General features: G+C 40.2%; 1 protein-coding gene across 1 annotated transcript in view; it reads left to right on the top strand.

The window, feature by feature from the left end:
* The window catches only part of LOC124596409, a 40,307-nt gene extending 19,270 nt beyond the window's left edge, over positions 1-21,037 (top strand). The window contains exon 3 of the mRNA XM_047135541.1: positions 20,643-21,037. Coding sequence (XP_046991497.1) covers positions 20,643-20,870 — 228 coding nt within the window. The 3' untranslated portion in view covers positions 20,871-21,037. The remainder of the gene's footprint in view (positions 1-20,642) is intronic.
* Positions 21,038-22,236: the final 1,199 nt, after the last annotated feature.

Genomic DNA, 22,236 nt, shown 5'->3' with positions numbered 1-22,236 from the left:
TTAACCCTGTAGTAATGCAGGGAACGGAGCCACAGTAATTTTAATCCACCATCTCTCTTAAATTTTGATGGTGATACCAATAAAACATTAATATTGATCATAATACGAGGCGTGTTTGTTAAGTAAGTACCGTTTTGAAATTAAAAAAAGACGTGCTAAGATATCTCGATAATATTATTTTTACATTAAAGCCTGTACCTTAATCTACTTTTCTACATAATTTCCGTCAATATTGAGGCACTTGTCACAACGTTGTACCAGTTTTTGAATACCCTCCTCATAGAAGTCTGCCTGACTTGTTAACCAGTGCATGACCACTGTTTTGACTTCGTCATCGTCTTGAAGACGCTGACCGCCCAGGTGTTTCTTCAAGTGCAGGAACAGCTGGTGTTCACTGGGCGCAAGATTGGGGCTGTACGGAGGATGATCTATAGCTTCCCATCGAAAAGATGTGATGAGATCTTTGGTCTGATTCGCCACATGTTGACGGGCATTGCAGCAAAACGATGCCCTTGCTCAACTTCCATGGACTATTGCTTTTTATTCTGGTGTGACGTAGGCCACCCATGTTTCGTCGCCCGTAACAATTTTGCTTAAGAAATCATCACCGTCGTTGTAATACCGCTCAAGGAATGTCAATGCACTGTCTAAACGTTTGGTTCTGTGCACATCTGTCAACATTTTCGGTACCCAACGTGCGCACAATTTTCCGTAATACAAGTGCTCGATCACAATGCCATACAAAACACAACGAGAAACATTAGGAAAGTCATCCCGCAAGGAGGAAATTGTAAATCGTCTTTTTTCTGTCACATTTTTGTCCACTTCCTGCACCAAACTTTCACTAACGACCAAAGGACGCCTACTCCGTTGTTCATCATGCACATTTGTGAGGCCATCTTTAATGCTCTCACCTACTTTCTTACCATTCCATCACTCATAATGTTTTCTCCGTAAAGTGCACAGATCTCACGATGAATATCGATCGCTTTTAGGACTTTAGCACTAAGAAACCTTATAACAGCCCGCACTTCACAGTCAGCGGGACTCACGATTATCGGAAGCATCTTAAACACTCAGTACACAAGGTAAACAAGGAAGAATCAGAATGTAATCGCGTCAGTGCGTAGATTAAGGTACAGGCTTTCATGTACAAATACAATTATTGAGATATCTTAGCATGTCTTTTTTAATTTCAAATCGGTGCTTACTTAAAAAACACGCCTCATAGTTTAGGGTTTACTGTTAAAGTGAAATCAACAAGTTTTGTAACAAAGACCTCAATGCCAAAATCTGAACGATTCGTCCAACTTAGCAATAGCGATTCGTATAAAAACGCATCATTAAAATGACAAATGTTGTAAATACCATCTCTGTAACTATATTTGTTTAAAAGATATAGGAAATTTAAATTATCAGTATTTTCAGTTAAGCATCACATCATTTCCTCCACACAAACCACATTGAACGATGACAGCATGACACCTTATTGAATCATTAGGTTAAGTTTAGTGCATAATAGTTACTTTTGTTGTTTATTTATCAGAAAGCACATTGGTGCAAGGCTCTGGCCGTAACATTCAAATTTAAGAAGGAAATTGTACTGGTTTTATGTAAAAGAATTTAACATTTATTATGTAATGGATACTATTGTTATTTTATTTAGAACGTGAAAGAGGTCAAGCTTTGAATATTTAAATATCTTAAAATATAAAATAGTGTAGAATAAGCTGTAGCCAACTAGATGGACGGCTTCGGGTAAGGGAACTGCACTAGTCAGTTGAGCGCCGATGTTCGGTACGCGGGAGACACGGCCGGAGGTGGGCAGAGGGACAGTCCTCGTCTACACACCAAAGGGTACAGTGTGGATTGAGACGCGAAGGCGGTCAGTCGGTCTTTAGGTACCTAGGAAGTGAAATGACTTAGAAAATTTCGCGTTATGTGGTATCGCGGGACTTAGTCTCTGAGTGGTGAGCAGCCGCAAACCTGGTGTGAACTCGTAACTTTTCGCTTACATGACGAAGTGAAGTGTTGGACTTGTATTTCGCGATGAAATTGTGAATGATCGAACTGTGTCGAATGTATATGCGCTCGAGTGTAAAAGTAACTCTAAATACGAGCACTTTCGCTGTTAGTTTGCTTTCTGAATAAACATTGTTCTAACCAAATCGCAACTGTGTGGCCTACATCATTTATGGGTCGTTAATTTAGTTCCCGATATTATTATTACTGTTATTACATGTCATATTAACTTTGTATGTTTCATAAAATTTTGCAAACTTGCCATCAGCCAGACAATTTAACCAAAGGCTCACAAGTGTGTAATTTAGGGCGTGTAATGCGACACGTGCGGTCCAACCCCTAGACGAGTTTTGTCAAGACATTTCGATGAAGAGGAACCACATGTGAGCCCGAACATCTTTGGGATGTTAGTTTGAACGCTTCTTTCAGTGTAGCTTTCCCAGTCTCTCTGGTGATTGAGAAAAATGTAAATGTTCTTTGCAGTACAGTATCTGGTTCGGCTTCCGTTTTTCTTTACAGCAACAGTTATTTGCGGATATTTCGTGCATAGTTCAACACCTGCTTTTTAAGACTAGTTTTGTAACCAACGGAACTGAGATCCATATGACAACTGCTGTGCTCAATGAACATATGAACTGACTATAAGTAAATGACTCAATTTATACCACTGCTTACAAAGGTAAAGGGTAAATGGTAAACACTTAAATGGCTAAATGGGTAAACGGTTAAACCGTAAGTCATTAAATGGTAAATGGTTAAACAGTTAAACACTTAAATGGTTAAATGCTTAAACAATTTTGTTAAATGGTAAACAGTAAGTAGTATTTTTATAAATTGTTCAATACCGTTGCATCGCTAGAAGATGACAGTGAGTATGAGCAGTGGGTTCTCGCTACTGGAGATTAAGTCTCCAACATCACCTAAATTTATTTTCAAATGAAGAATTTGTTGCTTTAAGTGGTGATGTACTATCATAGTATTTAAGCCTTAAATGAAAGAGTGACGAAATCATACAAATATAACAAATGTAGTAGTGCCCGCTAGGAATAGCTATGAAGCGAACCGCCCACTCTGAACTAGGATTGTTACATGACCTTTGTATAAAGCTGTTTACGTTTTGTCTAAGTACTAAACTATAATTACTTATATTTCTTTATTCTTAATACCAATTCTTAATACCAATTAGTATTCTTAATACCAATGAACATCGAAGTAAGTCAAGGGGGAAACAGTTAATTTCCATGCATAAGTATCACAAAGTGCTAAATACAGTTTTCAAACTAGTATGAGGAGCTTTAATGTGTTGGCGAATATCAAGACAAAGGGATGTTTTTCGTCAGCAGAAAAATCTGTGTTGTAAAAAAGTCACTGTTTGTTCATGAAGTGTCACATGGTGGATCTATAAGATTCATTAATATTAGGTACCTAAAAGAAGATTGTTGAGGTTCCTTGTTTAATTTGAAGCGGCGCCTATTTCTAAAACATAAACTCGTTGGTTTTGTTTGTGGACGAAACACTTTTTCCGAACTGAATGCAAAAATAATACACTCACTTAAGAGAGAGTGCTTTACAGTTTCTGAACACTGCATTGTTTTTGAATTAGATGACATGTACGAAAGTACTTATAACAATAAACTATTTCTGTTCCAGTACGACAAAAATGATTGACTACAACGTTGAGAATATATTATTCATATTATGTACAGTTTTCCTCCAAGATGCAATTCAGTGGCATTTCTATTTTATTAACACAGATACCGCAGTCAAAACTGGGCTTCTAATGGAGTTGTCTCAAATACGAGGCCTGTTCAGAAAGTAAGCTCCGATTGATTGCCAAATTGAAACCACAGTGAACATCAGAAATGTTTTACTTGTAACAATTAGCTACACCTTTCAGCTACTTCTCTACGTAGTCGCCGTTCTGACTTAGACTTTTGTCATAGCGTTGTACCAACTTTTCAATAGCCTCATCATAGAAGGCAGCCGCCAGTGCTTTCCGCCAATTCTCCACGCTGGCCTACACCTCGTTGTCTGTGTCAAAATGTTGTCTTCAAAGACAGCGGTTCATGTGACCAGAGATGAAACTCAGGGGGAGACAATTGCGGACTGTATTGTGGGTAATCTAACATTTCCATTTGAAAACGATGCAGGAGCATCTTCATTGCCCCTGCAGAATGCGGCTGAGAATTGTCGTGAAGACGAAACAGCACGACAGTTATGTAATGTTAGCTGCATAGCTTCAGGCGAAATTTCTCACCAGGCCCTCGTACTTGGCGGCAGACACTATTTTCTAGACATCTTTACGCACTCACTGCGAGCTCAGAAATGAGAAGAGTGACGTGATGCTAACTGGGGTTATACTAGAGACACTACCCAACACATCTGTGCAAAGCTTTATCGGATTTTCATAGTTTCCATTTCGCGACCGATCGGAGCTTACTTTCTGAACGCCCCTCGTATTTACTCAAATTTTAACAACCTCCCTTTTGCAATAGCTGTTTACACTGTGTATGACATCACAAACTGCCAAATGATTTGAAAAATTTCACTGTGGTTTACTGCATGAAAATTTTTTATTATAAAATTTATATCTACAGAATTTTTTGTTTTTCCTTTCTTCCCTCTGTAAAATATTATTGTGATAAAGTAAATGTGAAATGTGGAAGTATGAGACAGGTGATAACGGCGAGGCATGTGTGGATATATTTTGTGAGCGTACACACACACACACTAATATACAGGGTTATTACAAATGATTGAAGCGATTTCACAGCTCTACAATAACTTTATTATTTGAGATATTTTCACAATGCTTTGCACACACATACAAAAACTCAAAAAGTTTTTTTAGGCATTCACAAATGTGCCCGTTTAGTGATTCGGCAGACATCAAGCCGATAATCAAGTTCCTCCCACACTCGGCGCAGCATGTCCCCATCAATGAGTTCGAAAGCATCGTTGATGCGAGCTCGCAGTTCTGGCACGTTTCTTGGTAGAGGAGGTTTAAACACTGAATCTTTCACATAACCCCACAGAAAGAAATCGCAGGGGGTTAAGTCGGGAGAGCGTGGAGGCCATGACATGAATTGCTGATCATGATCTCCACCACGACCGATCCATCGGTTTTCCAATCTCCTGTTTAAGAAATACCGAACATCATGATGGAAGTGCGGTGGAGCACCATCTTGTTGAAAGATGAAGTCGGCGCTGTCGGTCTCCAGTTGTGGCAAGAGCCAATTTTCCAGCATGTCCAGATACACGTGTCCTGTAACGTTTTTTCCGCAGAAGAAAAAGGGGCCGTAAACTTTAAACCGTGAGACTGCACAAAACACGTTAACTTTCGGTGAATTGCGAATCTGCTGCACGAATTCGTGAGGATTCTCTACCGCCCAGATTCGCACATTGTGTCTGTTCACTTCACCATTAATAAAAAAATGTTGCTTCATCACTGAAAGCAAGTTTTGCACTGAACGCATCCTCTTCCATGAGCTGTTGCAACCGCGCCGAAAATTCAAAGCGTTTGACTTTGTCATCGGGTGTCAGGGCTTGTAGCAATTGTAAACGGTAAGGCTTCTGCTTTAGCCTTTTCCGTAAGATTTTCCAAACCGTCGGCTGTGGTACGTTTAGCTCCCTGCTTGCTTTATTCGTCGACTTCCGCGGGCTACGCGTGAAACTTGCCCGCAAGCGTTCAACCGTTTCTTCGCTCACTGCAGGCCGACCTGTTGATTTCCCCTTACAGAGGCATCCAGAAGCTTTAAACTGCGCATACCATCGCCGAATGGAGTTAGCAGTTGGTGGATCTTTGTTGAACTTCGTCCTGAAGTGTCGTTGCACTGTTATGACACTGATGTGAGTGCATTTCAAGCACGACATACGCTTTCTCGGCTCCTGTCGCCATTTTGTCTCACTGCGCTCTCGAGCAGAAACCTGAAGTGCGACTTCAGCCGAACAAAACTCTGTGAGTTTTTCTACGTATCTGTAGTGTGTCGTGACCATATGTCAATGAATGGAGCTACAGTGAATTTATGAAATCGCTTCAATCATTTGTAATAGCCCTGTATAATTTCCGCCACACATGTGATATGAAATTTAAAGTGAGACAGTGCAGTATTTACAAAGATATTAATCTAGTGTGTGTGTGTGTGTGTGTGTGTGTGTGTGTGTGTGTGTGTGTGTGTGTGTGTGTTCATGGGAAATTATCTTCGAAAATTTTTTGAAACAGCGATCTGGCTAGCTACATAAAAGTAATGAAAAAGCAGTCTAGACCACGATGGTTATTTTACTCAGAATGATCGAGTTTGATCTAGTGTCAGACCATCTGCAGAATAGCACTGTGAAAGACAGAAAACGTGCCATCAGCTGAAGTTGAAGATGTCCAGAATAGTCGATAGACCTCTTTCGTTAAATCCGTTTCAGCGACTGAGGTCTACTAACTGTTGTGAACATTGTCAACTTCATGTTATGGCACGTTTTCTGTCTTTCGCACATGGCCTAAGACTACGTCGAAATTGGTCATTTTAAATAAAATAACTATCGCGATTTAGACTGTTTTTTCAACAATTTTACATATCTTCGAAAATGATCCTATTGCATACAAATAGACTGACTGCCTAATTTGAAACCTGAATACTATGCTAACGAAATACAGAGGTATCTATCTAAGTGTGCAATTTAGAGCAAATATCTTTGAAGGTAACGTTATATTATGCAATTAGCTTTAAGTTTCAAAGTTATACAATTATTTTTCAAAATAATACATATCTTCGAATTTAATGCCAGCTGAAATGAAGCTTGTATAACTGGAAATCTAATCTATGATTGCCTCATTTTAATACTTCATTGTGAACTGGTCTTGAGGGGGAGGGAGACGTAAAAGGGGAAGGCGTAAGGGGGGAGGTAAGATGGAGTGGGGGAGGCACGGGGTGTGGCTTGTCATGTGATGAAGTCATCGAAAACACTGATGACCTTATGTTACTGATTAATGTTAGCATGTCATGATAAGAATAGCTGGGCTTGTGACGTCATGGAGGGCATCATGAGATGTCACATGACCCCTTCATTACCCTAAGCAAATGTTTGATTGCCGAAGTGGCCCAGAATGCTTATTAATATGCTACTTATTCGTAACATCCATCTTACGAACGGTTGAAGATACTCAAAAGAGTTTTTGGCAGATGATAGCAAGCAAAGAAGAGAGTACTTCGCTATGTGGATAATATGTGAAACTTCCTTATCTACAGCGATATCGAATAACTACACAGTATTTCATTCGAGTTATATCTTTTAACCCATCAATAGCTGGTGAAATCCAATTTGTTGATTTTGCAAAATTATATGCCAACAAGTTACATGCTTATTTTTAAGCCGAGAATGAGCTTCTTCATAAGCTATGGATATTTCAGTTGCTTGTGTAGTAATACAATGTTCAAGAATTTTGTTGCAGTTTTAACTGCATTAGTGGTAGTGAGGTGAATCTTCGCAAACCCTGGTGTGTTTTAGCAAAAGAAGGAAAATTACAATGGTAACAAGAGAAGTGTAGGTGTTACTCAAAACTTCCATAAAGAAAAAAGGGGTAACAAATCTATGGGAAATAAATCACCACTTTTGTCGCAGTTTCGGTGGAAATAGTTGTTTCGATGTCTCGAACCGTTTGCGTGCACACGCCCTCGTGTATGTGGCTATGTGTGTGTGTGTGTGTGTGTGTGTGTGTGTGTGTGTGTGTGTGTGTGTGTCTGTGTGTGTTTGTGGTTCATGGGCCCTCAAAAATTAGTAGAAAGGATGTGGTTAAAACAACTATCGCTTATCTAATTTCTGCTCGTCCTTATCACTCTCCCCTTTCTTCGGTTTACTCTCAATCCATATTCTGTAGTCATGAGACCACTCATTCCTTTCAACAGGACCTGCGATTCTTCTTCATTTTCACTGAAGATAGCAACGTCATCAGTAACTCTTTTACAGGGTGTTACAAAAAGGTACGGCCAAACTTTCAGGAAACATTCCTCACACACAAATAAAGAAAAGATGTTATGTGGACATGTGTCCGGAAACGCTTAATTTCAATGTTAGAGCTCATTTTATTACTTCTCTTCAAATCACATACTTGTTTCGTCTTTCACTGAAGTATTTCTTCTGTTAGCCAAGGCTACTTCGCAGACATCTTCCTTCTGCTTGTACTTGCATAGCCTATTTCTGTAATTGTATCTTTTAGGCATGTCCGTTCTTCTACAACTGAACTGGGTGTTGTGGTATTCGTTACAGGATTATCTACAGCCTTAACCGACTTCAAGCACTCCTCGTTATGCCTCAGTACTTGAGTATGCCACTTCTTTCCATACCGATTCATCTGACCGATTCTCTTTAATCTGAGTCAACTCTTCATTGTTACTTAATTGTGATCTGAGTCTGTATCAATTTCTAGATACAGCTTGCAGTCCAGTATCCGAGTTCGGCTTCTTGTCTCACCATAATATAATACAGCTCGAATCTTCCTGCCTCCGCCGTCCTCTGCCAAGTGCATCTCCTCCTCTTTCTTGTTTGAATGCGTGCATCACTCTTGATATCTCTATTGCTTCTTCCTTCTCTTTTGTTTTAGGTGCTATGTTAACGGAATTACTGTTTTCCTGTGGTATGTTTCTCATTGAGTCATTGCCTTATGCTTAAATCTCGTTGCTTGCTTTCCATATTTAATTTCAATTTGTAAAATTTCATGATGATTCTGTTACAAACTGATCGATCGGATCATTTTCCTTGCGTACACTATTTTGTGCTTGGTATCTGAATTTCTTGCCCGAGCGCAACTACACTGGACGCTCGGCAACGAATAATAATTAATTAATCGCCCAGGCAGCATTAGTTCGTTGATACCCAAGCACTAGACGGTCAGTATAAGACCTTCCAAAGGATTGTTGTTGTTGTTGTGATCTTCAGTCCTGAGACTGGTTTGATGCAGCTCTCCATGCTACCCTATCCAGTGCAAGCTTCTTCATCTCCCAGTACTTACTGCAACCTACATCCTTCTGATTCTGCTTAGTGTATTCATCTCTTGGTCTCCCTTACGATTTTTACCCTCCACACTGCCCTCCAATGCTAAATTTGTGATCCTTTGATGCCTCAGAACATGTCCTGCCAACCGGTCCCTTCTTCTTGTCAAGTTGTGCCAATAACTCCTCTTCTCCCCAATTCTATTCAATACCTGCTCATTAGTTATGTGATCTACCCATCTAATCTTCGGCATCCTCCTGTAGCACCACATTTCGAAAGCTTCTATTCTCTTCTTGTCCAATCTGTTTATCGTCCATGTTTCACTTCCATACATGGCTACACTCCATACAAATACTTTCAGAAACGACTTCCTGATACTTAAATATATACTCGATGTTAACAAATTTCTCTTCTTCAGAAACGCTTTCCTTGCCATTGCAGTCTACATTTTATATCCTCTCTACTTGGACCATCATCAGTTATTTTGCTCCCCAAACAGGAAAACTCCTTAACCACTTTAAGTGTCCCATTTCCTAATCTAATTCCCTCAGCATCACCCGACTTAATTCGACTACATTCCAGTATCTTCATTTTGCTTTTGTTGATGTTCATATTATATCCTCCTTTCAAGACACTGTCCATTCCGTTCAACTGCTTTTCCAAGTCCTTTGCTGTCTCTGACAGAATTACAATGTCATCGGTGAACCTCAAAGCTTTTATTTCTTATCCATGGATTTTAATACCTACTCCGAATTTTTCTTTTGTTTCCTTTACTGCTTGCTCAATATACAGATTGAATAACATCGGGGAGAGGCTACAACCCTGTCTCACTCCCTTCCCAATCATTGTTTCCCTTTCATGCCCCTCGACTCTGATAACTGCCATCTGTTTTCTGTACAAATCGTAAATAGCCTCTCGCTCCCTTTATTTTACCCCTGCCACCTTTAGTATTTGAATGAGAGTATTCCAGTCAACATTGTCAAAAGCTTTCTCTAAATCCACAAATGCTAGAAATGTAGGTTTGCCTTTCCTTAATCTATCACCTAAGATAAGTCGTAGGGTCAGTATTGCCTCATGTGTTCCAATATTTCTACGGAATCCAAACTGATCTTCCCCGAGGTCGGCTTCTGCCAGTTTTTCCATTCGTCTAAAAAGAATACGCGTTAATATTTTGCAGCCGTGACTTATTAAACTGATAGTTCGGTAATTTTCGCATCTGTCAACATCTGCTTTCTTTGGGACTGGAATTATTATATTCTTCTTAAAGTCTGAGAGTATTTCACCTGTATCATACATCTTTACACTACCTCACCTTAAACCACAAGTTTCACCGGCTGTGTTCTTAATCTAAACACTATTTTCTATGACTGGCCCACTGATATTCTCTGATCTTGACACTTGTATACGTCACCATTTAACCGTCACATAGAAATTCTTAAAGAAACATTACCCAATTCTGTCTTTTGACGAATTCCTTAGCAATTATTTAACAAAAAATGGTCCCACTCAATTAACTCCTCTATCTTGGTGTTCCTCTTTGTTACGAAGTCCATTGGCACCTCATATAATGGGAGTTCACTGGATTAAATGGTATTCTGCCTAAAACATACGTATTCTGCACTAAGTAGAGTCAAAACCACGAAGGTACCAGATATTGTGTGCCATTCGTGTTTGTGTGATGCTGGCTATCACGGTACTCCTGCACGTGCTGGAGCAACTGCTCTGCAAAAACGTGTTCCTCTTTTGCTGTCGTGAGTTTGTCGGGGGAGTAGACAAGGGAGAGTTCCAGAGTATCATTTCTACAGATCAGATTCTGGACTAGAAGTATTTCCAGTGCTTCATCTGGCTAGTACAATAAAGTCTGCGATGCTGGTCCCAGTAACGGTAGCTGGAAGATGGAAAGTGGTCCCATTATGTTGCAAGCTGTACTGCTGACCAGCAGTGCACGACTGTGTAGCTGTACATCTACATCTACATCTACATTTGTACTCCGCAAGCCACCCAACGGTGTGTGGTGGAGGGCACTTTACGTGCCACTGTCATTACCTCCCTTTTCTGTTCCAGTCGCGTATGGTCCGCGGGAAGAACGACTGTCGGAAAACCTCCGAGCGCGCTCGAATCTCTCTAATTTTACATTCGTGATCTCGGGAGGTATAAGTAGAGGGAAGCAATATTTTCGATACCTCATCCAGAAACGCACCCTCTCGAAAACTGGACAGCAAGCTACACCGCGATGCAGAGCGCCTCTCTTGCAGAGTCTGCCACTTGAGTTTATTAAACATCTCCGTAACGCTATCACGGTTACCAAATAACCCTGTGACGAAACGCGCCGCTCTTCTTTGGATCTTCTCTATCTCCTCCGTCAGACCGATCTGGTACGGATCCCACACTGATGAGCAATACTCAACCATAGGTCGAACGAGTGTTTTGTAAGCCACCTCCTGTGTTGATGGACTACATTTTCTAAGCACTCTCCCAATGAATCTCAACCTGGTACCCACCTTACCAACAATTAATTTTATATGATCATTCCACGTCAAATCGTTCCGCACGCATACTCCCAGATATTTTACAGAAGTAACTGCTACCAGTGTTTATTCCGCTATCATATAATCATTCTTTCTATGTATTCGCAATACATTACATTTGTCTATGTTAAGGGTCAGTTGCCACTCCCTGCACCAAGTGCCTATCCGCTGCAGATCTTCCTGCATTTCGCTGCAATTTTCTAATGCTGCAACTTCTCTATAAACTACAGCATCATCCGCGAAAAGCCGCATGGAACTTCCGACACTATCTACTAGGTCATTTATATATATTGTGAAAAGCAATGGTCCCATAACACTCCCAAGTGGCACGCCAGAGGATACTTTAACGTCTGTAGACGTCTCTCCATTTAGAACAACATGCTGTGTTCTGTTTGCTAAAAACTCTTCAATCCAGCCACACAGCTGGTCTGATATTCCGTAGGCTGTTTGTTTATCAGGCGACAGTGCGGAACTGTATCGAACGCCTTCCGGAAGCCAAGGAGAATGGCATCTACCTGGGAGCCTGTATCTAATATTTTCTGGGTCTCATGAATCGCTGTTTGCGGAATCCATGTTGATTCCTCCAGAGTAGATTCTGGGTTTCCAGAAACGACATGATACGCGAGCAAAAAACATGGTCTAAAATTCTACAACAGATCGACGTCAGAGATATAGGTCTATAGTTTTGCGCATCTGCTCGACGACCCTTCTTGAAAACTGGGACTACCTGTGCTCTTTTCCAATCATTTGGAACCTTCCGTTCCTCTAGAGACTTGCGGTACATGGCTGTTAGAAAGGGGGCAAATTCTTTCGCGTACTCTGTGTAGAATCGAAATGGTATCCTGTCAGGTCCAGTGGACTTTCCTCTGTTGAGTGATTTCAGTTCCTTTTCTATTCCTTGGACACTTATTTCAATGTCAGCCATTTTTTCGTTTGTGCGAGGATTTAGAGAAGGAACTGTTGTGCAGTCTTCCTCTGTGAAACAGCTTTGGAAAAAGGCGTTTAGTATTTCATCTTTACGCGTGTCATCCTCTGTTTCAATGCCATCATCATCCCGGAGTGTCTGGACATGCTGTTTCGAGCCACTACTGATTTAACGTAAGACCATAACTTCCTAGGATTATCTGTCAAGTCGGTACATAGAATTGTACTTTCGAATTCACTGAACGCTTCACGCATAGCCCTCCTTACGCTAACTTTGACATAGTTTAGCTTCTGTTTGTCTGAGAGGTTTTGGCTGCGTTTAAACTTGCAGTGAAGCTCTCTTTGCTTTCGCAGTAGTTTCCTAACTTTGTTGTTGAACCATGGTGGGATTTTCCCGTCCCTCACAGTTTTACTCGGCACGTACCTGTCTAAAACGCATTTTACGATTGCCTTGAACTTTTTCCATAAACACTCAACATTGTCAGGGTCGGAACAGAAATTTTCGGTTTGATCTGTTAGGTAGTCTGAAATCTGCCTTCTATTACTCTTGCTAAACAGGTAAAAATTCCTCCCTTTTTTTATATTCCTATTTACTTCCATATTCAGGGATGCTGCAACGGCCTTATGATCACTGATTCCCTGTTCTGGGCTTACAGAGTCGAAAAGTTCGGGTCTGTTTGTTATCAGTAGGTCCAAGATGTTATCTCCACGAGTCGGTTCTCCGTTTAATTGCTCGAGGTAATTTTCGGATAGTGTACTCAGTATAATGTCACTCGATGCTGGCTGATAGTGGGCCTTAGCCGTTTTCGACGTTGGTGAATTCACATGTTCCCATTGCTGTAATCGTATTGCACCGCAAGATCTAGCTCCCTCGTAGCAGTTTGCAGTAATCACTTCCGATTCATATGTGGAATAGATCCAGAGTACGTCTGCCCTCTGGAAGCAGGCTTCCAGAGCCATGATGTCCTGCGGGCATCCCTCTTCTCCTGCTTTATATGAAAACAATCGAAATTTTTGATCATTTGCATCATTGTAGACCACCCAGGTGGGCGCTTACAACGAACTGTAATGGACAATAAACGCCTTCCCGAACTAGCCTTAGATTATAAACCAGCAGAAAGAACGGATGTTGGAAAACCCAAGAAGAGGTGACCAGACAATTTGTGAACACGAAACAGGCTCATTGTGTAATCTAGGAAGTGAATAAGAAGAATGCTACAATTTTTCCCAGTTAAAGGACGACCTGTAGAAAACCAGTCTCGAAGAAGTCAGCATTTTGGTTGTTTGGGAAATGAGCCACCTCAAAAATCGCTTCGACGTTATTGCCGGAATATTTGCCACGTAATGGTTTCTCCATCCAAGTGAAGAGAAAGAAATTATTGGATACTGTGTGAGGAGAATATGTGTAGTGAGGCAAAATTTGACAGTCCAAAGAAGCCTCCTGCGCAGAACGATCCCCCTTGGATGGATCCCATAGCGCTTCGTCTTCATAGCTTCCTGTAGCCTCATCATGAGAAACACCGACTCAAAGGAAGGCCATGGCGCTTGTTCGTGACGTCACGCCAGCTAGGCACGGCGAACGCCAGGTCTGTTGCAGGCATACTCATAATGGTGGTGTCTCCCTCTCTGACACAGGAAAATGTGAAACTATTGGCAGTAGTTGACCAACACACATTGTTCTGAGAGATTTCTGCAATCAATTAATTGCGCAATTCATTACACTTCTTAACAAATAGTGTATTCCTGAACTCAAATGTCCACCTGTTCTAAGGATTGACGTACAAAAATAACTTCATGGTCCAGCAGCAACAGAATTCGTGCTTCTTTACCTTGTTTGTAAATCTGAGGAAGTTACGTTTGTACTGGGTTGCTTTTACAAGAAACTGTGAACATATTGGTGCTTTTCTTTAGGTACCTTGGTTGACTGTGGGGTGAATGTTAATGAAATATCTTGCGATTGTACACGTTGGTAGAGGGGGTGGGGGACAGAAGAAGAGGCAAAAGAGAGATACTTGTTTTATGAAATAAAATTGTTTTTATCTTATAAAGTTTCTCCTTTCAGTTGCAAGAGGGGAACATCTATCTTTTCTAGTGTGCATGTTTAAAAAAGTTTAAGCTCAGCAGTATTTTCGATGTATGAAGCTATTTTGTTTCCTGTTTACAATTTCTTTCGCTGAAAACGACTGTAATCTAATGACTGGCAACACTTGGACATTTACACATGTAAATTAGTTCACATTTCCAGTGATGATGTCAAACGAAAATAAATAAATAAATAAAAGAAACGAGTTCATTGTAAGGGGGTTGGGGTAAGTTTCGATAACAAAATGGATCAAGTAAATATAGTTACTTGAATGTAAAATTTCCGAAGCTTGCAATGGGGCAAAGCGTCTTCTCATATTGATCTACGTTTGTTTCGACAGGATTCAGTAATACATTCTTCATTTGTAGCTTTACGATAGTAAGAAAATCTTTCATCTAAATAAAACTGCAGAATACAAAACAATACCAAACATTTTGTCCAAAAATAAGAGATTTATAGTGATAAGCACGCCCAGGCGTTTCTGCCTGCAACAGACCTGGCGTTCGCCGTGCCTAGCTGACGTGACGTCACCAACAAGCGCCGAGGCCTTCCTTTGAGTCGGTGTTGGTAAGTACCACACCATGGTAGACACCAAAAAAAAAATTACACAGCATTGCCTTGCTGGTTGATAGTAGGTCTTAGCCGTTTTTGACGTTGATGAATTCACATGTTTCCATTGCTGGCTCTCCTTCTTTGTATCAAGGTCGTAGCGGTACCCTCTTCACTTGTCCATCGTGTTCAGGCGGCTGAAGGAGTCATCTGCATTAGCCTGATACAGTTGCAACATTTTCGCTGCTGCGTTGGTTCAGCGGGCTTTTTGAATGTGTTTGGGCAACCGCAAAACCCACCGGGCGGCAGCATTTATCGTGTTCAAAATGTCTTGCACGTTGTTGACTACTGATCCTTGACTGATTTTTACTTTTACAACTATCATTGTTGTGGCTTTCAATCCGAAGATTCACTTCATTCAGCTCTCTATGCTACTCTGTCCTATGCAAGCCTCTTCATCTCCGAATAACTACTGCGACTTACATTGTTTTGAATCTGCTGACTGCATTTATCTCTTGATCTCTTTCTCTCTCTCTACGAGCTTTACCTTCAGCACTTCTCTCTAGTGCTAATCTGGTGATTACTTGATATCTCGGAATATGTCCTATCAACGGATCCCTTCTTCTGGTCAGGTTGTGCCATAAGTTTCTTTCCCCTCGAATTCTATTCAGTACCTCCTCATTAGTTACGTGATCTATCCATCTGATCTTCAGCATTCTCCTGCAGCACCACATTTCAAAAGTTTCTATTCTCTCCTTGTCTAAACTGCTTATAGTCCATGTTTCACTTCCATTCATGACTACATTTCGTACAAATACTTCCCGAAAAGACTTCCTAACACCTGAATCTATATTTGATGTAAACAAGCTTCTCTTCTTCAAATATGTTTTTCTTGCCATTGCCAATCTACATTTTGTATCTTCTCAGCCGTCATCAGTTACTTTGTTGCCCAAAAAACAATACCCATCTACTACTTGCAGTCTCTGGTTTCCTAATCATTCCTTCAGTCTCACCTGATTTAATACGACTACATTCCTTTATCTTCGCTTTGCTTTCGTTGTTCATCTCATATCCTCCTTTCAAGATCACGTCCACTCCACTGAATTGCTCTTCCAAGGCCTTTCCTGTCTCTGACAGAATTATGATGATATCGGATAGCCTCAAAGTTTTTATTTCTCCTCCTTGAGTTTTAATTCCTACTATAGATTTTTCTTTGGTTTCGTTTACTGCTTGCACCGAGTACAGATCTACAACTATCTCCTCTATTTCGATGTGCCTGTCTGGTTTTCACCAATCGTTCTTAAATAAACGATCGCACTCATATGCATTCTGCCCCAACATGCCTCTCCTGTTACTCAGTTCTTATTCTCACTGAAATAAGTACCTACATTGGCAGTAAACGAGGTTATTGACTGACCAGATCACTGTGACGTCTTAAACTGAATGTCCATTGTACAAAAGAAAACTTTTGCTACATATTTCAGCTTCAGATGGCACCAATTGTATCGCAACCGGTTTAGCTTTTTCAGTAAGCCATCAACTACATCTGCATCTACATACAAATTCTGGAAACCACCGTCAAATGCATGGCATAGGGTATTTCGCGATCCAGTAGGTATTACGTCTTCTTCATGTTCCGTTCACGTAAGTAGCAATGGAATAATGATTGTTTAAACGCCTCTTTGCGCGCTGTAAGTAATCTAATCTAGCCCTCGCGATCCCTGCGGGAGCTATAAGTAGTGGCTTTTAGTATGTTCCTAGTTTCATCAACGAAAGTTGATTATAGCAGACTTCTAATTAGGTTTAACAGGATATTTTGCGACTACCTTCAAGCGTTTTCCCTGTTTCTTTCAGCATCTTTGTGACTTCTTCCCATCGTCCGAACACAGTTGTGACCATTCGTGATGCCCTTCTTGTATCTGCTCAGTATTCCCCACTAACTGTGTAACCTCCTCCTCACTTATCGACCTTAATGACAGTGAAAAATTAAACCGCGTGTACCTAATGGAAATTTGGGAAAAGCAATCGTCACCGAAGTTTATCTGTCGGTACAGAGGGAGGAAAGGGTTACATCTAAATGAAAGGAAAAATGCAAATGAAACTGGTGGAAATTAATTTTGAAAAGGGGTAAAGTTAATAAAGAAAGTAAATGTGCGGCCGTTACGTTAGCAATTAACTAGCGGTAATTAGATATTTGAGATTTGGGGGAAATTACAGTCGCCAGTCCTATGGACAATTACTATAGTAACTGAAAAAGAAAGGTTATTACACATATAATTAGCACTAGCACTGAAGGTTGACACGTGTAGTGTGAAAACTGAAAGTTTGTCAGAAGTAATAAATTTCGCTACACTCTGACTTAATTTAGCAAAAGAATTAATAAAACCGGAAAATTGAAAGTTAATTTAGTGACTGAAATTAATAGTGAGCTTTGTTTCTGAAGCACATCGAAATTCAGTAAAATACGGTTAGTCTTGAGCTACCTCAACAATCATTTCAAAAGCTACTTGAATCTACGCAATTTAGAGATAAGAGATTTAACTTTGAACTTGAATTAAATGATTCTGAACAATTAACAATAGTAAAATTTAGTACGTACCAAGCTGAGCTGCAGTCACAGGTAAGCTAAAATACGGTAACGAAATTCGCACCCTTAATTTGTGCTTGTGTAATCTAAATATTGTAGCCAGCTATGAATACCTTAACTGAACTTTGAAATTAAAGCAGTGAAATCGAATGATGTTACTTTAATGCTGGCGTTTGAATTTCAGCGACACTCGGGTTCATTCCAGAAAAGGAAGGGACCCTGCCTGGTAAAGCAATTGGGACAATGAGCAACAAAGGTTCATGCTACGTTGCTGTAATTTAGTGAGAAAAATTTAACAGTTTGAAAAGCTGAGGTCTGCTATACAGCTCTAAAACTTTACGTGCTACCAGTCTTCCTTGTTGGTTGATTAAACGTTTGAAGTCGTCGATCGAGGAGGTGGCGACAATCACTCATTGTCGGCCGTCGCTGTTGCAGAAGCTGGATGTTGGCGCGCCTTCTTCTCGACACGGTCTCCAGCCGAAACGGGCTCTTGATGTGTGTCAGCTAACGCTTCCCGTCCGCGACACCATGTCAGAAACTAACATAGCAAGTCGGGCGCAATTACATGCTGCCAAACCCCGAAAGCCCAGCAACTCGCGGGAGCGCCACACAACACACCTGCTCCACCACCCTACTCCAGCCAGACTCTTTGTGCTCTGCCTGCACTCCACGCGGCAGAGTTAACACTACCAAAGATCCTAAACACTTTGGTTCTCCACACGACCTATCGATGTATTCGTTCGATAGCATAGTTTTCCCTAGGCAAGACCCAGCGTAAAAATACAAATAGTATTTACACAACAAGCCAATTATACATCGACATAAATGCATATATATATATATATATATATATATATATATATATATATATATATATACAAATAGTAAAACAATTACAATATACAAAGACGCAGAAACGTCATATCTTCAGGTGACAAAATAAGGAAAAAAATTTATAGTACAATAGATGGAAATAGGAGGATATGCATTTCCGGCGTTACAACTGTATTCGGTATGTGTCCCACACACTTGAACAGTAGTCTAGGTCACACAAGTGTCTTGCAGCAGTCCATTGTAGACTGATTGTATTTCCCAAGTATTTTGCCTATGAACAGCAGTCTGCCATCCACTTCACCTACCACTGCGGGTACATGATCACTGCATTTCGTATCCGAACAGACTGTTACACCCTGATATTTGTATGGGTTGAACGATTCTACCCATGTCTCACTGACATAGTCGTTCGAAATATGTTTCTTTTTTTGCGTTTTGTGACGTGCACAATTTTACATTTTTAAACATTTAAAGCAATTTGCCAATCTTTGCGTCACTTTGTAATCTTACCAAGATCTGCCTGAATATCTATGCAGCTTCTTACAGTGCTTCATAGTGGATAAGTGCATCACCTGCAAAATGTCTGAAGTTGTTAATATTTTCTGCAAGGTCTTTAACACACATTATGAGCAGCGAGGGGCGTTACACAATTCCCCGGCCACACATAAAGTTACTTCTGCTACTGTGGGTGACCATCTGTCTAATATAACATGCTGTGTCGTCCCTATCAAGATATCCTCAACCAGTCACAAATTTCGCATGATATGCTATACGATCGTACTATCGATCATAAGTATAGATACGGAACGGAATAAAATATCTTTCGGAAATCACGAATCTACCTGACTGCCTTGAATAGTGGCTTTTGGGATGTCATGTGAGAAAAAAAAGAGTTTGGTTTCGCAAAATCGACATTTATTTGAATCCATGCTGGTTGGCTTGGAGAATGTCCTTCTCTTCGAGATATCTAATTATGTTTGAGTTCAGAGTATCTTCTAAGATTTTACAACAAATAGATGGCAAGTATATTGGATTGTAGTTTTGTGAATTACTTCTGCTAGCTTTCTTGCAGACGGATGTGACCTGTGCTTTTTCTAAGTGCTGGGCACTGTTTTTTGTTCGAGGTTATTAGGTAAATTGTGGTTAACGGAGTGGTATAGAACCTGACAGGGATTCCGTCGGACCTTGGAGGCATATTCTAATCCGCAGATGATAGGAATACGTTGCATAGGGCTTGAAAGGACAGTTGAAGTGTTTGTTGCGTGTTTTGCTGATTAGGTTGTCATTTTCTAGTTTTATTATTATTTACTTGAAATTCTCGAAGGTTTCTTGGTTTTATAACTTTCCTGTTTACATCTTTCAGACACTATTGTATCGTATATGTCTTGTAATTAATTGTAACTCTGTTGTTTTATGGTTCAAATGGTTCTGATCACTATGGGACTCAACTTCTGAGGTCGTTAGTCCCCTAGAACTTAGAACTAGTTAAACCTAACTAACCTAAGGACATCACTCACATCCATGCCCGAGGCAAGATTCGAACCTGCGACCGTAGTGGTCTCGCAGTTCCAGACTGCAGCGCCTAGAACCGCACGGCCACTTCGGCCGGCTGTTGTTTTATCTTTCACACATAGTGTTCATGGAGCAAAGTCAGTTGGCTTGCAGAAATATAGTAACTAGCATCATTTCTTTAATTTCATTCTTCAGGTAATTTTATCAACGCCCAAAATGCTCCATTACTATTTTCATAGAAAAAATATACTCTCATTTTCTGATTACAATAACTTTGGATACTAGCTACTAGCGTAGTCACTGACTTTGTTTTCTGTTGTGCTGCCGAATTCTTTGATGTATGATGAAGCCATACACATTTTTCGCGAACGCTTACATTTACAGATATGTCACCTTGCCTTCCGTGTTGCGAAACATAATGGTCGCAACGACCTCCGTGGGTATTGGAGAATCCTATCCACACTCAGCTGAACTTTTACAGATCAATGATTTGCATATTTTAGTTGGGTAGCAGACGGTAACTTAAAATCAAAATTTTACTCTTTTGCTATTTTTAGTCATTTAACATATGAGATGGTTAACCTAGAGACAAACAGTAACAGCTCTTTCTTTCGCTTTACAGGTCAACATAACGGGTCTCCTCGGTGATGAAGACCTAGGCAATTTCTTCAACCTCGTCCTAGAAGACGCTATCCCAACATTACTTGAACTCGCAGAAGATCCTCTTCTAGGAAAAGTGACATGTCTTCTGAAGGAAACAGCTAATGATTTATTTCAGAAGAACCAGATCACGTTGAACCAACTGCTATGCAAAGCTGGTATAACATTGTTTTGTTTAGGTAGCAAATGAGATAAAATGTATGTAAGGGTCTCATACGATCAATGAATGATATGTAATACAGCCCTTTTTGTTTGCTTTATATTCTTCTTAAAAAAACACACACCGTTGGAATTAATAAAAGAAGAAAGCGGTAAGAAAAGTATGACAGGCTCTAAATAAAAATCAATGATTGTCAATTGAAATGTATTTATTCTTAACCTCCTATGTTTCTGTAGGATTTCATGTTTTTCCTAAGTATTATTTTCAATTCAGTTACGAATTACAAAGTTAATTACTTAGTTAACAATGAAATCATCATATGATGTTAATGAAAATATTAGAATTACTTAATAGAAAAACACTAGGAGACCACATCATTTATCACGTCATATCATCGAGCTATTATAAACACAGGACTCGTAAATTCGTACTTACGGATAAAGGAATCAGTCTGAATTCCATTAGAAAATGCAGCTGTACAGTACGCTGGAAACATTTCGTGTTTAATGAGATCCACAATAGGTGAAAAAAAATAAACTGTGCACAAAATTCACTTCTTATATATAAAATCTTATTTTCCTTTTCGATTGTTTCGAGTATCGAGTTCTATTTCGTTTACCAAGAGAACGTTAACAGTTCTATCCCTAATAGTGTTTAGCTCAAAAAGGCACCACGTAATCGTCTTTCACGTCATTCTTCCTTGTCCAAATTTCTGGAAGACCTGCAAATTACTGTACCTGCGAACTAAGTTGTCATTCGGCGTGAAGGTCGATGGGGGCGACCGTAAAGGCATTTCCCATTTATGGTCTTTTTATTTATTTATTAATTTAGCCATCCGTGGACGTTTTAAAATGTATGGATGTTGTCGCTCCCATCGGCCACCGCGCCGAGTGTCAACTTAGTTTACGCATATAATATCCACCTACGCCTGACTTAACCCATTCCTTCTCCAGTCACATATAGCTTCAGATGTGACAATACACTCCTGACAATTAAAAACTTCAGCTCCAGGAACAATAGCCAATAAATAAATTTTGCTTCTTGTTAATATTGTTGCATGCCAAACTTGTGCAAGGCAGCAAACGGTTAAAATTTTAGAAGTCCCAGAACGAAGCTACCTAGCCTACATTATGACTGTGTTGACACGAGGCGAACGAGGAGAAAACAGAATGAGATTTTCACTCTGCAGCGGAGTGTGCGCTGATATGAAACTTCCTGGCAGATTAAAACTGTGTGCCAGGCCGAGACTCGAACTCGGGACCTTTGCCTTTCACGGGCAAGTGCTCTACCAACTGAGCTGTGGCTAAGCCATGTCTCCGCAATATCCTTTCTTTCAGGAGTGCTAGTTCTGCAAGGTTCGCAGAAGAGCTTCTGTTAAGTTTGGAAGGTAGGAGAC

Source organism: Schistocerca americana, chromosome 2, assembly GCF_021461395.2.
Source record: "Schistocerca americana isolate TAMUIC-IGC-003095 chromosome 2, iqSchAmer2.1, whole genome shotgun sequence".
NCBI lineage: Eukaryota > Metazoa > Arthropoda > Insecta > Orthoptera > Acrididae > Schistocerca > Schistocerca americana.
Note: the sequence above shows the minus strand (reverse complement) of the source record. Positions and strands in the feature narration are given on the sequence as shown.